We start from the raw sequence: 16746 nt of genomic DNA on the forward strand, positions 1-16746 counted from the left end.
GTGGCTGCTCGTGGGGCCGTGGCGCTGGGTCCGGGCGGCGCCTCCCGTCCAGGGAGCACAGCTTGCGCTGGGCCGCAGAGCGCAGTCCTGCAGGCGCTCTGCTGTGGGAGTAGTCGTGGCGCGTCTCGGCGGGAAGCACAGACACCTCCGCCGTGGCTTTGCTCGCGTGCAGCCTTCTGCTGCTGCTGACCGCGCACGTGCTTTCCCACGGGGCCCCACACCCCGGAGGGCCGTCCGCCTAGAGTTTCACGTGTTGTCAGCAAAACGGAACTTCTGAAGAGAGGGCTCCACTTTGCACTAGAGGGAGCTGCCTAGATTTGGGGGACCTCAGCAAATCCCTTCATAAAGTGAGGGAGGACTCCCAGCCCCCGCCGATGGGCTTTATAAGTGCGGGTTCTGTTTGGTGCTCCCCACGGAGCCGCGTGCCGTGCCGCTCCGACCGCCCTCCCCGTGTGTCCCCAGCGCTCAGACAGGCCACGGGCTAGTTCTGTAAATTCCTCTCTCTGCACACACAGCAAATAACTTGTTCTCGCAATCCTGACAAGCAAGGGGACAGTAGCCATCCACGCCACACAACAGCCTTTACTTTATAAATCCATCACTTCCCCGAATTTAGTTCTGGACGGTTTTAAGCGTGGTTTGTCCTCCTCAAGAGTCCGACTCTGGCTCCAGGCAAAGTGGGGTTCTGAGCTAGCTCCCCGCCTGGTTTAAACTCCTTGTCTAGGGACGACCAGATCAGCCTTCCCCTCCTGTCCCTCCCTTTCCCTCACAGACAGTGGTCCAGAGGGCGTCCTCATGTAACAAAACAAGAGAGGCTACTTGTAGCATTTTATCCAAGGATCCTGCTGGCTCGGGACAGCTGCCAGCGGCCATCGTCCGTGTGGACAGCGCCCAGGAGGGAGGGCTGCACGTGTCCCCAGACTGAGCCGTGGCGTCCAGCAGGGACAGCCTGCCTGCGGTCCCAGCACACGGAGCAGCCCCTCGGAATGAGAGAGCGGCTGGAAGAGGCTTTAAAGCCAGCTTCAAGGACTAAAAGAAAGTGCCCTGAACTGCCTCAAAAAGAGAGGGGTTCTAGCTAAGTCCCGATCCTACGTGGGGCTCTTGGATTTCGTTTCGGGAGGGCTGGGACTCGTCTCTGCCTGTCACACTGGGGTCCACCCCACACCTTGAGGTCGTGGGAAGGATCGGCTACGCGCACGGCTGGGAGCCAGCGTGGACTGAATCCTAGCAAATTGATTCCCCAGAATGTGCGAGCATCTCGCGTGCCGTCGGTGCCATGAATCGTGCCCGCGTCATGTCGCTCCGCGTCGGACCCCGCAAGGACCCTCGGCGCCGTGCCCACTGGAGACCCCACAGCAGCGGGGAGCCTCACACTGGGGCAGGGTCGCACCGGGAGCACCTGGCACCGGGCCCGCAGGTGCGGGGAGCAGGCCCGCAGGCCGGGTTGCGGCTGCCCACACCGGGTGCTTCCGACCACGCCTGCTGGAGACCTGCAGTGCCACGCATGGGAGGAGCAAATCCGCGCCCCCCTCGCTCCCTCTCCACGTAGCATTTAACCTTCCTAAGGCAGGCTTGTGTCTTGAAGCAGCCAATTTCTGTGGCGGTCATCCCCATAGCTCGCATGTGGGCCCCGAGGGCCTGGCCTGCTCTGGGAAGGCGTGGCAGCGGGTCCTCAGACCGTGGCCGCCATGGAGGCCCCACACGCCGTGGCCTCCAGACCCCACCACTTGGCTCCCTCTCTTCTCCATCTCCCCATTTAGTAGTAGAGCAAACTCTTTGTTTCAGGCTGTCTCAGATTCGTGGGTTCCCTTTATTTCTATTTCTTGTTTTTGGTCCCTTGTTGAACTTTATTTTTCTGATGTAAATTGTAGTGAACACCCAGGGCAGTGTTGGTTTCCGAAGCAGAATTCAGTGATTGCTCACACACAGCACTCCGTGTTACACACCAGAGCCCTCTTTAATGCCCTTCACCATTTGCCCATCCCCCACCCCATCCCATCAACCCTCCGTGTGTTCTCTGTCTTTAAGAGTCTCTTAGGGTTCCGTTCTCTCTCTCCTTTTTTCCCTCTTCCCCTGCGTTCACTTGTTTTTGACAAACATTGTTGAAATGTCTGTATTACTCAAAGCAATCTACACATTTAACGCAATCCTTAGCAAAATACCACCAGCATTTTTCACAAAACTAGAACAATCCTAAAATGCGTATGGAACCACAACAGACCCCAAATAGCCAAAGCAGGAGGCATCACAATTCCAGACTATAAGCTCTATTACAAAGCTGTGATTATCAAGACAGTCTGGTACTGGCATAAAAACAGACACGTGGACCCACGGAACAGAACAGAGACCACAGGTTCCCTTTAAAACAAGGTTGTGTTTACTGAAGCCTCTTCAACACCTGAAGAGCAGCCTGCCCAGGACCTGACCCCTGTCTTTTCCTTGAATGAGTTTCTCAGTGGACCCCAACTGCCAAGCTCCCTGGGGGACGGTTTCAAGACAGAGTTTTCTTCTCCTTCCTGTGAAGCCCCTGATTTAACACTCGGGGAAACTCGTGGTGTTCCCGTACCCAGTAGGATGGTATTCCGTATCTGGAAGGACCGCGGCTTAGTTCCCGTAAGGCCACCACATTCACTGGGAGCCTGCGACGTGCCAAGCGCCGTCCCCACAGCCTCAGGAGACGCAAGCACCCCCATCGTGTCCACTCGAGGACGGGGGTGGAGACTGAGGGCATGGGGGTGGCCGGCCACAGTGGGGACATGGTGCCAGATCGTCTGTCCTTCCTGCTGGCTCTCCTTTATTTATGCAGAGACGTTTGGTTGGGCTGTGTCTCAGGACTTCCCCTGCCCACCTCTCTCCCTCTCTGCCCATCTCAACCTGCTGTGCTCGGAAAACATTGCGGGCTGCCCCGAACGAGCCCCAGAGCCCTAGGACTCGAAAAATTACAACCCCCATAGCAATTTCAAGTCCGTTGTCCTGGTCTGTGCCCGAGGGGAGCGACGTGCTCACTTAGGTTGTGCAGACAGAGAAGGCCAGGCGGGGCCTCTCGTCCCTTCTGCCTGGTGCAGCCTGGCTGCTGACCATCGCGGCCGCCTGCTCTGTGTGACCAGGGATAGACGGGCTGTCCCACCGGGACGAGGCTCAGTCTCCCCCACAGCGGGGGTGGTGGCAGCTCCCGCTCCACTGTGTTGTAACGAGCCGAGACGATGCTCGGAACAGGGCACCCAGTTTGACTCGTGGGTCCTAGTCCACCTCAGGCGACCGCGTGCTCCCAGTTCCCACATTTTGCATTTACATATTGGTGGACGCGTCTCAGCTCCTTGGGGGCTTGGGACCCAGCGCTGTTCTTCGTCTGTCTACTAGAAATAGAAAAAAGAGAACACGTGTTGAATTAATGATAAGGTCAAAGTTTCAAACCCAAATGGTATTATTTCTGTGAAGCCCGAAACAGCTCCCATGAGACACATGCTGTCTGTGGGGAGGGGTCTCTCGGTGAAACTCTGCAGGGAACACGCACAAGGGCATCTCTACCTTTTCTTGACGTTTGGAACTCTCACTGGGAGCTCACCTTTAACAGCTAATATAAGATGGAAGAGATGTATTAGTCTAATGTCTCACTACATAAAATTTAAAAAATCCTACACAATTGAAATTAAAGCTTATATGCTTCCTATTTCTAAAACATTCTCCTAAATGCCACACACACAAAAATCACCAAGTTGTCGTCTCTCGCAGCGATGACCGTCATAAGTACCTAGATGGGCATCTGACAGCAATGTCTCAGCCCCACGTTCCTGAATGAATGCTGGTGAAAACTGCCGCGCCTCGTTTTTCTAGACGAGCACAGACCTGGCAGCTGCCCTCCGGCCGGCTGAGGCATGAGTGTCATCATTCTGAATTGGCCTCTCAGCCCGAGGGGAGCCTGACGCAGGCGAGTGACAGCGAGCGCGGGTCCTGTCTGAGCCCAGCCCCATCTGTGTGTGTTGTTCGTTGTAGGTGCAAAGGAGATTGATATCGCAGCGACCCTGGAGCACCTGAGGGACCAGAGACCGGGCATGGTGCAGACAAAGGTACTGCCGGCCCGTCCGGGGGGGGTGACAGGGGTGTCTTTCTGCAGGTGCTTCCGAGCAAGGAGAGAGGAGAACCGGGCTGAGCGTCTCCCATGCAGGTCCCAGGTGAGACTTAGAGGCCCCTCCAGGGAGGGGTTCAGCAACCCCCCCGGCATTTCAGCAAAAAAAAAAAAAAAAAAAAAAAAAAACGCAGAAAAAAAAATGCAGTAGGATCTCCAGTCTTGGGAGCCCTCCACCCAGCAGATCTGGGGAAGGGGGCGAGCATTACATTTTTATAAAAAGAGCTCCATGATAGGTGTGCCTGGGCGGCTCAGTCAGTTTAGCGTCTGATTCCTGATCTCAGGGTCATGGGATTGAGCCACACTGGGCTCCACACTCAGCGGGAAGCCTGCTTGAGATTCTCCCTCTCCCTCTGTCCCTCCCCTCTGCACGCTCTTTCTCTCCCTCTCTATCTCTCTCTCTCTCTCCAAAATAAATAAATCTTTAAAAAAAAAAAAAAAAAGAGGTCAGTGGTAAACCCCAGCATCCTTGCAGGGGAATGTTCTGGATTCACTAAACATCCTGCCAGACTCCCCTATTTCTGGCCCTCAGAACCACAGCTCTGCCGTGTGGGCATCGAATGTCCCCAGGGTGTACGCGGGTCCTCTAGCACCTCAAAACAGCTGATTTGTGTTCTTACTGAAAAGGCCACATTTGGAACAAGGGAGAACACGAGATAGCTGGTTGGCTTTGGGTGAACCGGAGCTAGAAACGAGCTAACTCTGATGTTCCCTTAGCATTCGGAAGTATCCGTGTCCAACGACGACGCAAGCTCCCACACGTCTGTTCCAGAAAGGTCCTGAAGTCATACGATGCAGACTCTTCCCTTTCTCAGGGTAGTCCTGACACCCCGATGCTATTAACACCTACACAAAAGGCCAAAATCACTAAAAGATGCCCTTCCTTGTGCCTAAGAGGACTTGAAGTTGTAAAAAGCACTCCCACGAAGCAGACCTGACCCAAGCACCCGAGGACTGTGCTCTGCGCCTGGTGGTGACAGTTCTGGGGCCCCAGGGAGGTCACCCCACCTCCTGGCAGCTCACTGCTCCCCCTGGAAAGTGCCAGCAGCTGCCAGCCCCCTTCTGTCTGAATGTTACCAGGAGAAGTCACAGGTCACGTGGGGTCTGAGCTGGACGGGAGAGAAGACAGCCACGTCCCAATCACTCTGTTGAGAACAAAGCCACACGCCCCGTAAGGCTAAGCTGAGCACATTTTGAACCGGAAGATCATTTCCTAAAATACCTTGACAGAGTCACCTGGCTGGTTCTTTATGGCCGAAGTCAACCCCAAACACTGGGGCAAATTTAATTTCATTCTCTTACAGAACCACAAACCTATTCTAAGCAGAGTCCCAAGAAGTCTCAAAGAATCAAGGGCTGCTCCAGCCGAGCCCTTCCCCCGCCAGCCACGCCAGCCACACCAGCCACACCTGTGACCTCCACCCAGGCTCTGGCATCTGGGCGTGCGAGCAGAGCTGGGGCACAAGCAGCTCAAACTGTGCACGCACGGCCCCGAAGGGCTGTCACGAGCACCGTGCACTCAGCCCGTCCTGCTATAGCGTGTGGGGCTGTCACGGCCATCACATTTGATTGGCATGAGGGGACTTCCTCAATCATGGCACACTTTGTTTTCCTAGGGTGTTTCTTTAATTTTGCAATTATTTCAGCCTGCAAAACACTTGCAGAAATAATACAGCTCATTCCCATGTACCCTCACCAGGTTCCCGCTGCTAGTACCTTATGTAACCACAGGTGACCGCAGCCAGTATGAGCCATTTCCTCGGGTGCAGACCTTGTCCCAGCTCATCCGTGCCCCCAGTGACCTTTCCCTGGAGCAGGACCACCCCACATGCACTCAGTCATACATCCCTCCATCCCGCCTTGTGGGACAGCTCGGTGGCCTTGAGAGGTCTTCAGAAGAGAACTGGCAGGTGTGGCTCGGTTTTCTCAGACTGTCTCTTGCTGGGGTTGGTTCGACATTCCTGTGATCGGTTCCGGTTGTGTATCTCAGGCAGGAATGTCCCAGAAGGAGGCACGTGACCCTGGTTGCTCTCCCTACTAGGGAGGTGAGCTTCGGTCACTCAGCTCAGGGGGGTCCCCCAGGTTATTCTTCTCGGTAACGAGTGGTGTCCTGGCAGAGAGACTTGGCACTGTTCACGTCTCTTCGCTGTCCTGCTTTATCATGATGCCAGCAGGTGACAAGTAACCTGCAGGTTTTGTGCCCGGGGAAGGTCCATCCCACTAGACTGACCACGCGACTTGGCGGTGGCCTCGCGAGGGCCAGCACGGCAGGGTCAGTGCCCTGTCCCTGGATGGTCTGGCCCCACATGGCCACGGCAGCCGCACAGGAGGCTCGGGGGCGGAGAACCGGGGCCTGGTGAGCAGTGCCGCTTTAGAACCAGGGGTAAAAAGCAGATTCTGTCTCTGCCTGACTCTCGATGCTACTTTGGGCTGTCTCCACAGACAGCCTGCAGGAAATCGGCCATTCAAGGCTCACTTCTTCACTGCCTGCTCCTGGGTACTTCTCAGGCAGGCCTCCTCCACCCCAGATGGTCCGAGGACGCCCAGAACACAGACTCCAGGGTGGATCTGGGCAAAACCGTGGGGACGGTGCCTAACACAGTGCACACACCATTCGGCTGTCTTGTCTGCATCCTGTTTGCCAAAAAGGACCTTCCGGCACGAGGTCCTGAGGCCCAGGGGGTGGCCCCCAGGCCCTGCCAGGAAGGAAGAGGAGGGAGAGCAGAGAACTTGCCTCACGGAGCGTCCCGGCAAGAATCAACCCTCTTCCTCTGGGTGGAGGTTCAAAAGTTGTCTTGAAGTGTGTCCGTAAATGCAGTTCCTGGAATTTCAAAGTATAAAGAAATAAGCACATCAAAGCCATGACTCTGTCTTAATGCGTGACCGCTTTGCCCGACGGTACTCCACGGAACAGAACTTCCCCTAAGGTTCAGTTTAACAAAAGGGAGATTTTTTTTTAATGTTTTATTTATTTATTTATTTGACTGAGAGAGGGAACACAAGCAGAGGGAGAGGGAGACGCAGGCTTCCCGCTGAGCAGGGAGCCCGATGCGGGGCTCGATCCTAGGACCCGGGGATCACGCCCTGAGCCGAAGGCAGACACTTAATGACTGAGCCACCCAGGCGCCCCTCTAAAGGGAGATTTCTGTGGGGAAAAGAGTGCCATACTCTGAATCCTCCTGCACAGAAGACAAGAAGGTTGCCTGAGGGCTGTTCGTGTGAACAGACGCAGTCAGATTGCGCCACGGGAGCTGGCGGTCGACCTTGAGAAGCGAGGCCGCAGGAGGGCGCCGGGCACACGGGGCCGGCCTCCCTCGGCTCCAGCCTGGGGCCACTGCTGAGCAAACTCGACTGGGTGCGCCCTTGACGGCAGTTTCCAGAACGTGCCTCGGGGGGCTGTGTGCCCGCTAGCAAAGACACCGCGTTGGTCCACACGGGTCATTCCTTCGGGGCCAGTGCAAACACCAGTCACAGTCTTGTCCCGACGTGAGCGTTAAGTTATCCCACCTTCCTGTGGTGTCTGCCACTTACTGGGCATCCGAAGTGGGTCTTAATCATGATTTTTGGATTTGAAGCTACGCTGCCACTTGAATTTCAAGGATTTAAACCGTCCATATGGCTTTCCTTCATCAGAAGCTCTCAGGAGGTGATCGTGCACATGGCTTACGATTCCAGTGACTTCTCTGCTATGATCGGGAGGGGCCCATTTCCCGATGCCACGTGGCGTCGGGGGCGCCGTGTGGCAAGTGACGTGTGCCGAGGAATGGCCTGTGACCCCCGTGGAGGGGTCGGCTTTGTTCCCGTCTACCGAGCCCTCCACTTCCAGGGGAGAGAACAGTCCCGACACCGCCCTCGTTTCTACCTTCTGGTCTCGGCAGGTTTTGCGTGTGAGACGGCGGGCCCCGTCCAGCGTGTGCCCGTGACCAGGAGCTCGCGTGCACACGCACGTCTAAGGCTGGACACGCTGTGGCTGAGGTGGGGTTTCCCGGCAGGTGCAACAGGGTGGGGCCGGGCTGCACGCTGGGTCGATGCCCATGACGGCGGTGACACTACCGCTCCGCCTTTCAAGGGCAGGCCACGTGGCTGGCTCTGTGGCAGGGCTGGAGCTCAGAGCGGCCGGTGTCTGCATCTGCCCTGGCCGCCGGGGGCCCCGCACTCTGCCGTCACCCGCGTTGTGCAACCAGAGGGGACCAGGCGGGGCTCCCGCATGCTGGTGCCTTGTAGGTGCCTCCCAGTGATAAAAGATGAGCTTTCCCATGTGAGAAATTCTAATCCCCATCAACGTGGCGTCTTATCTTGCAAACCACCGTCCTCTCCTTTCTAGGGAGATAGGCGACCTTTCTTCTTTTTCTGAACCCTTTCTTTCTGCAGAACAACACAGCAGAGCTAAAGGCTGGAGTGGAGAGGACGTGGTCGCACTCACCTCTTCCTCCCTTCTCGTCCCCCAGGAGCAGTTCGAGTTTGCGCTGACGGCGGTGGCAGAAGAGGTGAACGCCATCCTCAGGGCCCTCCCGCAGTGAGCTGCAGGCCGAGGCTGGGAGAGCCCGCACCCGCCACCGTCACTGGGAATCGCGGCGCGACTTACTTGTGTGTCCTCAGTGTCCCTGCCTCCGGTTACCGTGTGCATTCGTGTTCAACCAAATCATAGTAAGGGGAAATTTGTGGGATCACCCAATCACAGAGACAATCACTCTATCTGTTTTCACTTCCTTGAAAGAAAAACACTTTTCCTTAAAGCACACATTCACATTCTTAATTGCAAACAGCGTCCTACTGATGCTGCAGGGGTCTGTGCACCGTCTCCAAGGAGAGGGCTGGCCCGCGGGCTGTGAAGGATGGGCGGGCTCTGCGGGGAGGGGACCCAGAGAAAGCGGGCGGGGCACCACGTGCAGAGCGCCGGGTGTAGCAAAGACATCTGGCATTTGCCTCTAAGAAGGCTTATCACCGGGAGGAACCCCTGGCTTGTTCAGGAGTTAGAGCAACAAACTGTTACCATGCTGCAGCTTTGGGGGAAATAATAACATTGTCACTGCGTCTCCCCGCTGTTCCCAGGCGGCTGCCCAGCACCTGCCCCCAGCACTGCTGACAGCCCGTCTCTATCCTCCACCCCCCAGAGAAGGGCCGGGGCCTCCGGGCACACGCGTCCCAGGCCAGCTGCCCCAGGTGAGGCCTCGCATTGGCAGCCAGTCTTGAGACACATTTTTAACTTTAAAATATGGATTCACACATTGCAAAAGCGGCTGCAGCTAATAAACTCTTTCCTTGGGGATGACCAGAATTGGGGGAACCCACCTGGCAGGTAACAAACTCCGGGGTCCCCGAGGAGCACACTACCCCCCAGCAGGCACCTGTGCTCCCCTCTCAGGGGATGTCCTGGGCCCTGCCTGTGTCCAGAGGAGACCCTGGGTACCCCATTCCCAGAAGGAGATGCAGGGCAGCGTACATTTTTTGTTTTACTGGGTGTGAGATCCTAGCACCAGGGAGAAAAGTGGAAAAGGCAGCATCTCCTAGGCCTCTCCCGGGTCACCTAGGTCAGACACTGTGTGACTCGCACAGACACAGGCGTCTAGAGGCGGTTCGGACTGTCACCCCACCCCCACCCCCACCCCGGAGATGGAGGAACTCATTTCGCTGGACTCAGCGATGGTTTCTAAGAAGGCGTGCACACAGCTCTGTATGCGGCTGCTTTCGGCCTAGGGTTAGGTGTGGATACCCCCCGGTACCCTCCCCGTCCTGCTTACTGCACACGGTCTCCCGCCCTAAATAGACACTGCATCCCAGACACCAGGAGCGTCAGGAGCGCGGCCCGTGACCGGGGAGGAAGATGCCAAAATACTGTGTGTGTCTTTAAGTGGTCCCGTCATGTCATCTGCTCCGATAGATCTATAATTTTTTGCCAGAGTTGTTTCTCCCTATCTGGAACCTAAATAATGAATAGAAACTAATTTATCTGAATATAGGAAGCATATACCTACTTGTAATTTCTAACTTCTTATGTTTCGGAAGAAATCCTCCAGTGTGAGATATATAAATATATTTAATTGTGTCAGATTAAACTTTTGATTTCACATTTGTATGGTCTTTATTTGGGGAGGAGGGAGCAACTGTCCCTGCCCATCCTTTGCTCCTGGAGGCGGGGCAGCAGGTGGGGGCCTTTGCAGGGTTAGCTGTGCGCGGAGGGCCAGAGCTTCCCTTCGTGGAAGATGGTTGAGGATCTCCGGGACCAGCAGGGGCGGTGCCCTGTGCAGAGCGCCCGCTCCTCCTGCACGTCTGTGCAGTGTGAGCACAGGGGCAGCCGCGGTGACCCTTCCTGCCCCGGCCTTGGGCTCCACCTCTCACCGCGAAACGGCCATCCCGGCACATCAGGGTGGCTGCACAGGGACACGCCTCCCCCAAGAGGACACACACGCGCTCAGGACTTTTCATCCTGACAAAGGGACCGGTGGCAGCACGGGGTGGGCGCTGTGGCCTGTCCTCTGCCGCCTCAGCGACCACAGCGACGCGGGGCTGCGTGTGGAGTCAGCTTGTCATGGAATCGGGTAACTGCTCACAGTGCCCGTGTCCCCCCAGGCGCTGGTGTGCGTTCCTCGAGACACCAGCCCCCGGGTCTCGCTGGATGGACACCCAGTTACATCTGTCTCTCAGACTCCCCTTTCCCGAGTCTGCCTCACATCCGAGTCTCGGCCGGGCAGCCGTGGACTTGTGCTTCCTCAGCCGTGAGTTCCTGACGCTGGGGTCCCTGATGCGTCAGGGGCACGCGTCACACCGGGGAGGATCTCATGAGAAGCACGCGTCAGAATGCACGTGGCAGACCTCCACGCCATGGAATGTTCCCCTCCCACCGTGAATATTTAGGAATGCTGGACAAAACGTACTGGAAACACGTGGTGCATACCAGCTGCACAGAGAAGACAAAGGAGGAACCCATGGTCGGTGCGGGCGAGTGTGGACACCGAGCCACGCAAGGGCCGGGGGCTGGCTCTCAGCCGCCGGCTCTGACCCCGCACAGGTGGCCCAGGGAGGTGGTGTGCTGGAAAGCGTCCAGAGCCGGCTCTCTCTGCGACCGTGGACACGCAGAGATGCGCTGAGCCTGTTGTAAGATGTGCACTCAGCCAGCACATGGTAGCGACATAGCCAGTCCTCTTCATCGTCGGGGCCACAGAGCCAACCGTTCCCCGCAGAACGCTGGCCTTCCAGGCCGCCCACCTTCCACTTCCATCAGCATCAGCAACGCCTCCTCCATCACTCGCCCACTGACTCCTGTGACGCACATACCCCTGCGAGGAGTGATTTCAACAAGGGAAGGGCGGTGAGGGACCGGGAAGGGAGCGGGACGAACACAGCTGCTAGAGAGGAGTCAAAGGAACGAGGAAGTGGCCCCCGTGTGTTAATACAAATTTTCGATTCATACGGTGTCGTTCCTAATAGTGGCTGTACTTAGCAGTTCATAAAATCCCTGCCGGCTGGTACCAGCCACCTGAGACACGTCTCTGCCCGGAACCCAGCAACGACGGGAACAGCCTGGACACTGGCCGGCCCAGTTGTCCTGCCGGGAGAGAAAGGCACCAGGAGACGGGGGGAGGGAGGGGGCAGGCGCCAGTCCACCCGACCCGCACGGCACAGGGACCCCAAACCAGACAAGGAGGGTTCAAAGGTGAGCCCAGCGGAACCCTCAGGTGCCGAGCATCTGGGCAAAACCAGTTGGGTGGACAACTGACGTCCCCAGAAGGACGCACCCCAGAGGACTGGATCGGCTCCCCAGGAGCAAGCACTAACGCAGGAGGAAGAGGACCACGGGGGCAGAGAGAGCTGACACGGGGAGAGATGCAGGCGACATGACAACACGGGCAGTAAAGCGAGTTTGAACGTTCCCAACGGCATGTGAGAAGGACAGTGAGAACTCGTTCTGATGGCCGAGTAATATTCCATCGTATATATGGACCACAGCTTCTTAATCCAGTCATCTGTTGGAGGGCATCTGGTTCCTTCCACGATTTAGCTATTTGCTGCAACATGGACGGCACTGGAGGAGATAATGCTAAGTGAAATAAGTCAAGCACAGAAAGACAACTATCATATGATTTCTCTCATCTATGGAACATAAGAACTAGGATGATCGGTAGGAGAAGAAAGGGATAAAGAAGGGGGGTAATCAGAAGGGGGAATGAAGCATGAGAGACTATGGACTATGAGAAACAAACTGAGGGCATCAGAGGGGAGGGGGTGGGGGAATGGGATAGACTGGTGATGGGTAGTAAGGAGGGCACGTATTGCATGGTGCACTGGGTGTTATACGCAACTAATGAATCATCGAACTTTACATCAGAAACCAGGGATGTACTGTATGGTGACTAACATAATATAATTTTTTAAAAAATTAAATAAATACATAAATAAATAAATAAATAAAATTAAATAATGAAAAAATAAAGAACAGTGTGGCAGAAAGGAAGCAGGTTTGAGAAAGAGTCCAACGCAACTTATTTTTTTTAAAGATTTATTTATTTATTTATTTATTTATGTCTGCAGGGGGAGGGGCAGAGGGAGAGGGAGAGAAAGAGAATCTCAAACAGACTCCCTGCCGAGCGCAGAGCCCCACGCGGGGCTCGATCTCACGACCCAGAGATCAGGACCTGAGCCGAAACCAGGAGTCGAAGGCTGAACTGACTGAGCCCCCAGGCGCCTCCCAGCACAGCTTCTGGAAGTGAAATCCGAAGGGAACGGTTCCTTAGAGCCTGGGGAAGGCATGCACTGGGGGGACAAGCTGAGGTCAGAACTTGGGTTCCGTAGCAGGCTGGGAGCCCCGAGGCACCAGCCCTAACCGGACAACAGGGTTGAAGACGCCCCGAGACCTTCCGAGACGGGTGGAGCCAGCATTCCGGAAGGAAACAGAACCCGTGTAAGACCCCCTGCAGAGCCTTCGCCCCACGGCACAGGGGCGCTCAGGTGGCGCCAGCGCTCCGCCCCCACGCCCATGACCCTGCAGGACTGCTCTGACCCCAGGTCCCAGCCCCGCGGCCGCAGACACCTGCTGGAGGTCCCTGTTATCACGATGGCACTTCCTTCTGGACTGACCTGGGATGTGCGTCTCCCATTCACCAGGAGGGCTTTCTTCCCCTGACAACACCCAGCCCGCAGTATGCACCAGTGTATACTCTGACAGAGGGGCTGCAGCCCCTGGTCCTGAGGGGCTTCAAGATCCCTTGGAAGACCGGGGCAGTTGGGGGGCTACAGAGAACAATACAGTGCTCCCCCGGACCCTCACCAGGTGGCGGCGAGCTCAGCAGGGAAGCAAGCAGGGCAGGGTGAGGGATCAGTCACCCATCTTACAGGAGGCTCTGAACTCACCCTGACACGCGCCCTCCCCCAGTCGCCTCCAGAGACCGAGCCTGGGGTGGTTCCAACTATTCCCCTTCCAACACCGCGGGCTTCACTGCCAAGCGATTCGGGGATGCATTTTTATGAAATTGTTGCTTGAGACTCTGTTGGTTTTTTTTTTTTTAATAGAAACCGTTAGATGTAATCTTACAGGAAGAAAATGGAAGAGCTGTGCCCTGCAATTCTATAACCTGAGTAATTCAAGAATCTCACAATGCCACTCTTCACACCGAGACCCTAAATCTGGGGTCACCGCAGTACGCACACCTGCTGGTTGATAAAGTCCTGGGAGCGTGAGGGTGCTGGGTCACAGCCTGGCCAGCCCCCTTGGGCCACAGTCAGCTCTGCTCCACCGCGGCCCTCATCCCTACCTCCCACAGTCAGCGGCAACCTGCCCTTACTGGCCAGACCCGCTGGGCACCATCTCACCAGCGCCCGGGGCAGGTCAGCGCTGGGCAGTTTCCCATCCCCCTCCGAATGTCGCGGTCATGAGAGCTGACACAGCCCTGCCTGCAGACACCGAGTCCACTTGCGGCCACGCCCACTGGCGGCCACGTCCTGCAGACCGGGCTCGGGGCACCCTCGCGGGGTGTCCACACCGTGTCCCTCACCGCGGTCTCCGTGGCTGGCAGGAGCATCTGCTGCTTAAGTGTCTCGGGTGAAGGCCCAGGCCACGGCGCTCCTCCTCACGCCAGGCCCACCTGCACCAGGGCAGGCTCAGGGTCTCCCCCTGATGGGGCCCGAGGTTTGGGGGTAGGAGGCTGTACGTTTCTCCGAAAATCACCTTCCTACTTGCCAAGAGCTGGTTTGCGTGCCCTCTGCTCGGTCAGCTTTCTCGCCGCTGCTCTCCGTTCACTCCGCGGGGAGACGACAGTACAATATCATGTGATCTGTGTTGTGTGCTTTATTAATCAAGGAGGACGCTAATAAAACCTCCACAATTAGTGGAATAGGCATGAATTCAAAGATGCTTATTGGGATAGAAAATTAGATTTTGATTACACCTTTGTTCCTTCGTAGTGGCTGGTTTTCCTTTTATTCAGGATATTTGTTTAGGAACTGGCCTTAGCTGTTTATTAGACATCATGCGGTGTAGGTGGGCTGCGTTTTCCGGTGGCTGCAGCTGTCTTTCTAGACCTGGGGCAGCACCTCCCTGCTCTGCCCGCGGGGAGTGACTGAGGGCCACAGGGCCGCTGCCCCAGGCCTGGCCACGCTGGAGAAGTGCAGCCACCACAGGGACCGTCCCCTTTCCGGGGGAACCCACTCCGCCCGGTAGCTGTAGGTTTGGAGAACAATGGGCACAGCTGACTGGACACAGCCAAAGACGCTGCTGGGCTCAGCAGATCTGTGGACACCACAGCCCCACGGAAGCTTCCAGAGTCCATCCTGCACCTTCTCCGGGGACGCAGAGGGCTCAGAAAGCAGCCGGTGTCTCAGGCAGGAGCGCAGGCTCTCAGGGTAAAGGAGACAGGCCCCGCAGCTCTGCTACTCCACCTGAACGTGACTTTCAGGGCCCTGCCGTGCTGCCCTCCCTCTCGCGCTCCCCTAACCTGCCGCGCACCTGCCCCGGGTACCCCAACAGTCTAACGTGCACGTCAGTACACCTGGTCACGCGTGTGCACACCACACCTGCACGCTCACAGGTGCATGTGGGTCAGGACTCAACAAGCCAACCCCTTTGCTTTAAAGTCCGAGGCGGGTCACATTGCGCACGGCCCAGGGACATCCCCTCCAGGAGCTCCAGGCCCGCAAGCCTCCGTCCTGCCCGCCTGGCCCTGGGGTCTTCTTCAGATGGGACCCTGCCCCTGGGGGCCTACTGCCCCTCTGCAGGTGGAGGCCAGCGAGCCTCCTGCTACCACGGCGCCACGGCAGGAGAGGCGGGGCCTGAGGCTCCAGGACGCCGGAGCCGGCCCGCCCGCAGCAGCCCTGCTTCTTCCTTCTGCGGGCGGTGTCATCAGCCCTCGCCCTCCACGCCAGCTTCTTGGTGAATGCGGCCCCCACACCGCGGCTTGCTTTCTCCCACTCCGCATTCCAGCGAGGACCACACGTGCGGGTGGCTCGGTGGCAAGGCCGCGGCCTCCACCTGCTCCCGCAGCCATTGCTGCCAGTGAGAAAAAGGTGGGAACCAAAATAACCCCCCTGAGGGCTCAGGTGCCACTCTCCACACCTCCGGCTCCGCCCTCCGTACCCACAGGCTCCGCCCACCGTGCCCACAGGCCCCGCCCACCGCACCCGCAGGCTCCGCCCACCGCGCCCACCGGTCCCGCCCACCATGCTTTCTGTCTCCTCCTGGCACCTGGTCCTCCTCAACCCTCTGCCCACCTCGAGAAAGCTGCCCCATTTTGTTCATCGACTATGCGAGCGTTCGCTCCTCCTGCCTCTGATGTGCCTGACATCTTCTCATTTTCTGTCCCTCCCTTTCTCAACCAGCCAAGTCAGTCCTTGAGCAACTGGCCCGTCTGCCCCGCAGTAACAACCCCTCGCTGAGCTCCTGCAACAGACCCTGCGCTCCGGCGGCAACCTCACCATCCCCTCCCCTTCCCCCCCCCCCGCCCCGGGGCAGGAGCAGTCTCCCCAGGCTGGGGGTGGGGGCCAGCTTGGGCACCTGCTGTGACCACCCCCGGGCACGCTGCGTGCCAGTCCCGCGGGGCTGGGGGGGGGCTGAGAGACCCCAGTGCAGGGGCTGACTTCACAGAGCACCTCCCTGCTCCAGATGAGGCGGGAGAGAGGTGGGCACAGCAGGGCAGAGATAAGGAGAGGCCGGGCAGAGAGGTCCCAGAAACCAGGCCCTGGGGCCGGCGGGCAGGGACGGTGGGGGAGGCTCCTGCTCCCTCTGTCGGCCTGGGGAAGTCAGAACATCGTCGCTGTATCCAGAAGAAAGCTAAAAGCCGCCTCACAGAGCTGAGCGCAGTGAGCGACAGTGACAGAGGAGGCCCGAGGCCACCTTGCCTCAGGACAGTGCGTGGAGGGAGCCCAGCCTTGGGCTGGTGCTAACTGCCTGGGGCTGACTCGCCCACGTATTCAAATTCCTCAGCGATTCCGGGAGGAGGAGTCATCTGGGCCTGGAGGTAAGAGCATCACCATCTCTCTACTCTCTACTCCCGGCGCTGCTAATCCTGCATCCTTCTGCTTGTAGCCTACAAGACCAGGGCTGCATTTCAGCCCCAATTTGTCCCCTCAGCCAGGTGCTTTTGTGCAGTGCACAACATGTACAACTGGACTCAAGTAGTAGGAACTGAGGG

General features: G+C 57.5%; 1 protein-coding gene across 1 annotated transcript in view; it reads left to right on the forward strand.

Moving 5' to 3' along the window:
• The window catches only part of PTPRN2 (protein tyrosine phosphatase receptor type N2), a 796662-nt gene extending 787974 nt beyond the window's left edge, over positions 1-8688 (forward strand). Inside the window, exons 23-24 of the mRNA XM_040644526.1 lie at positions 3994-4067; positions 8575-8688. Of these exons, the coding sequence (XP_040500460.1) occupies positions 3994-4067; positions 8575-8646 (146 nt within the window). The 3' untranslated portion in view covers positions 8647-8688. The remainder of the gene's footprint in view (positions 1-3993; positions 4068-8574) is intronic.
• The last annotated feature ends 8058 nt before the right edge of the window (positions 8689-16746 follow it).

Source organism: Ursus maritimus, unplaced genomic scaffold (genome assembly GCF_017311325.1).
Source record: "Ursus maritimus isolate PB19 unplaced genomic scaffold, ASM1731132v1 scaffold_3, whole genome shotgun sequence".
NCBI lineage: Eukaryota > Metazoa > Chordata > Mammalia > Carnivora > Ursidae > Ursus > Ursus maritimus.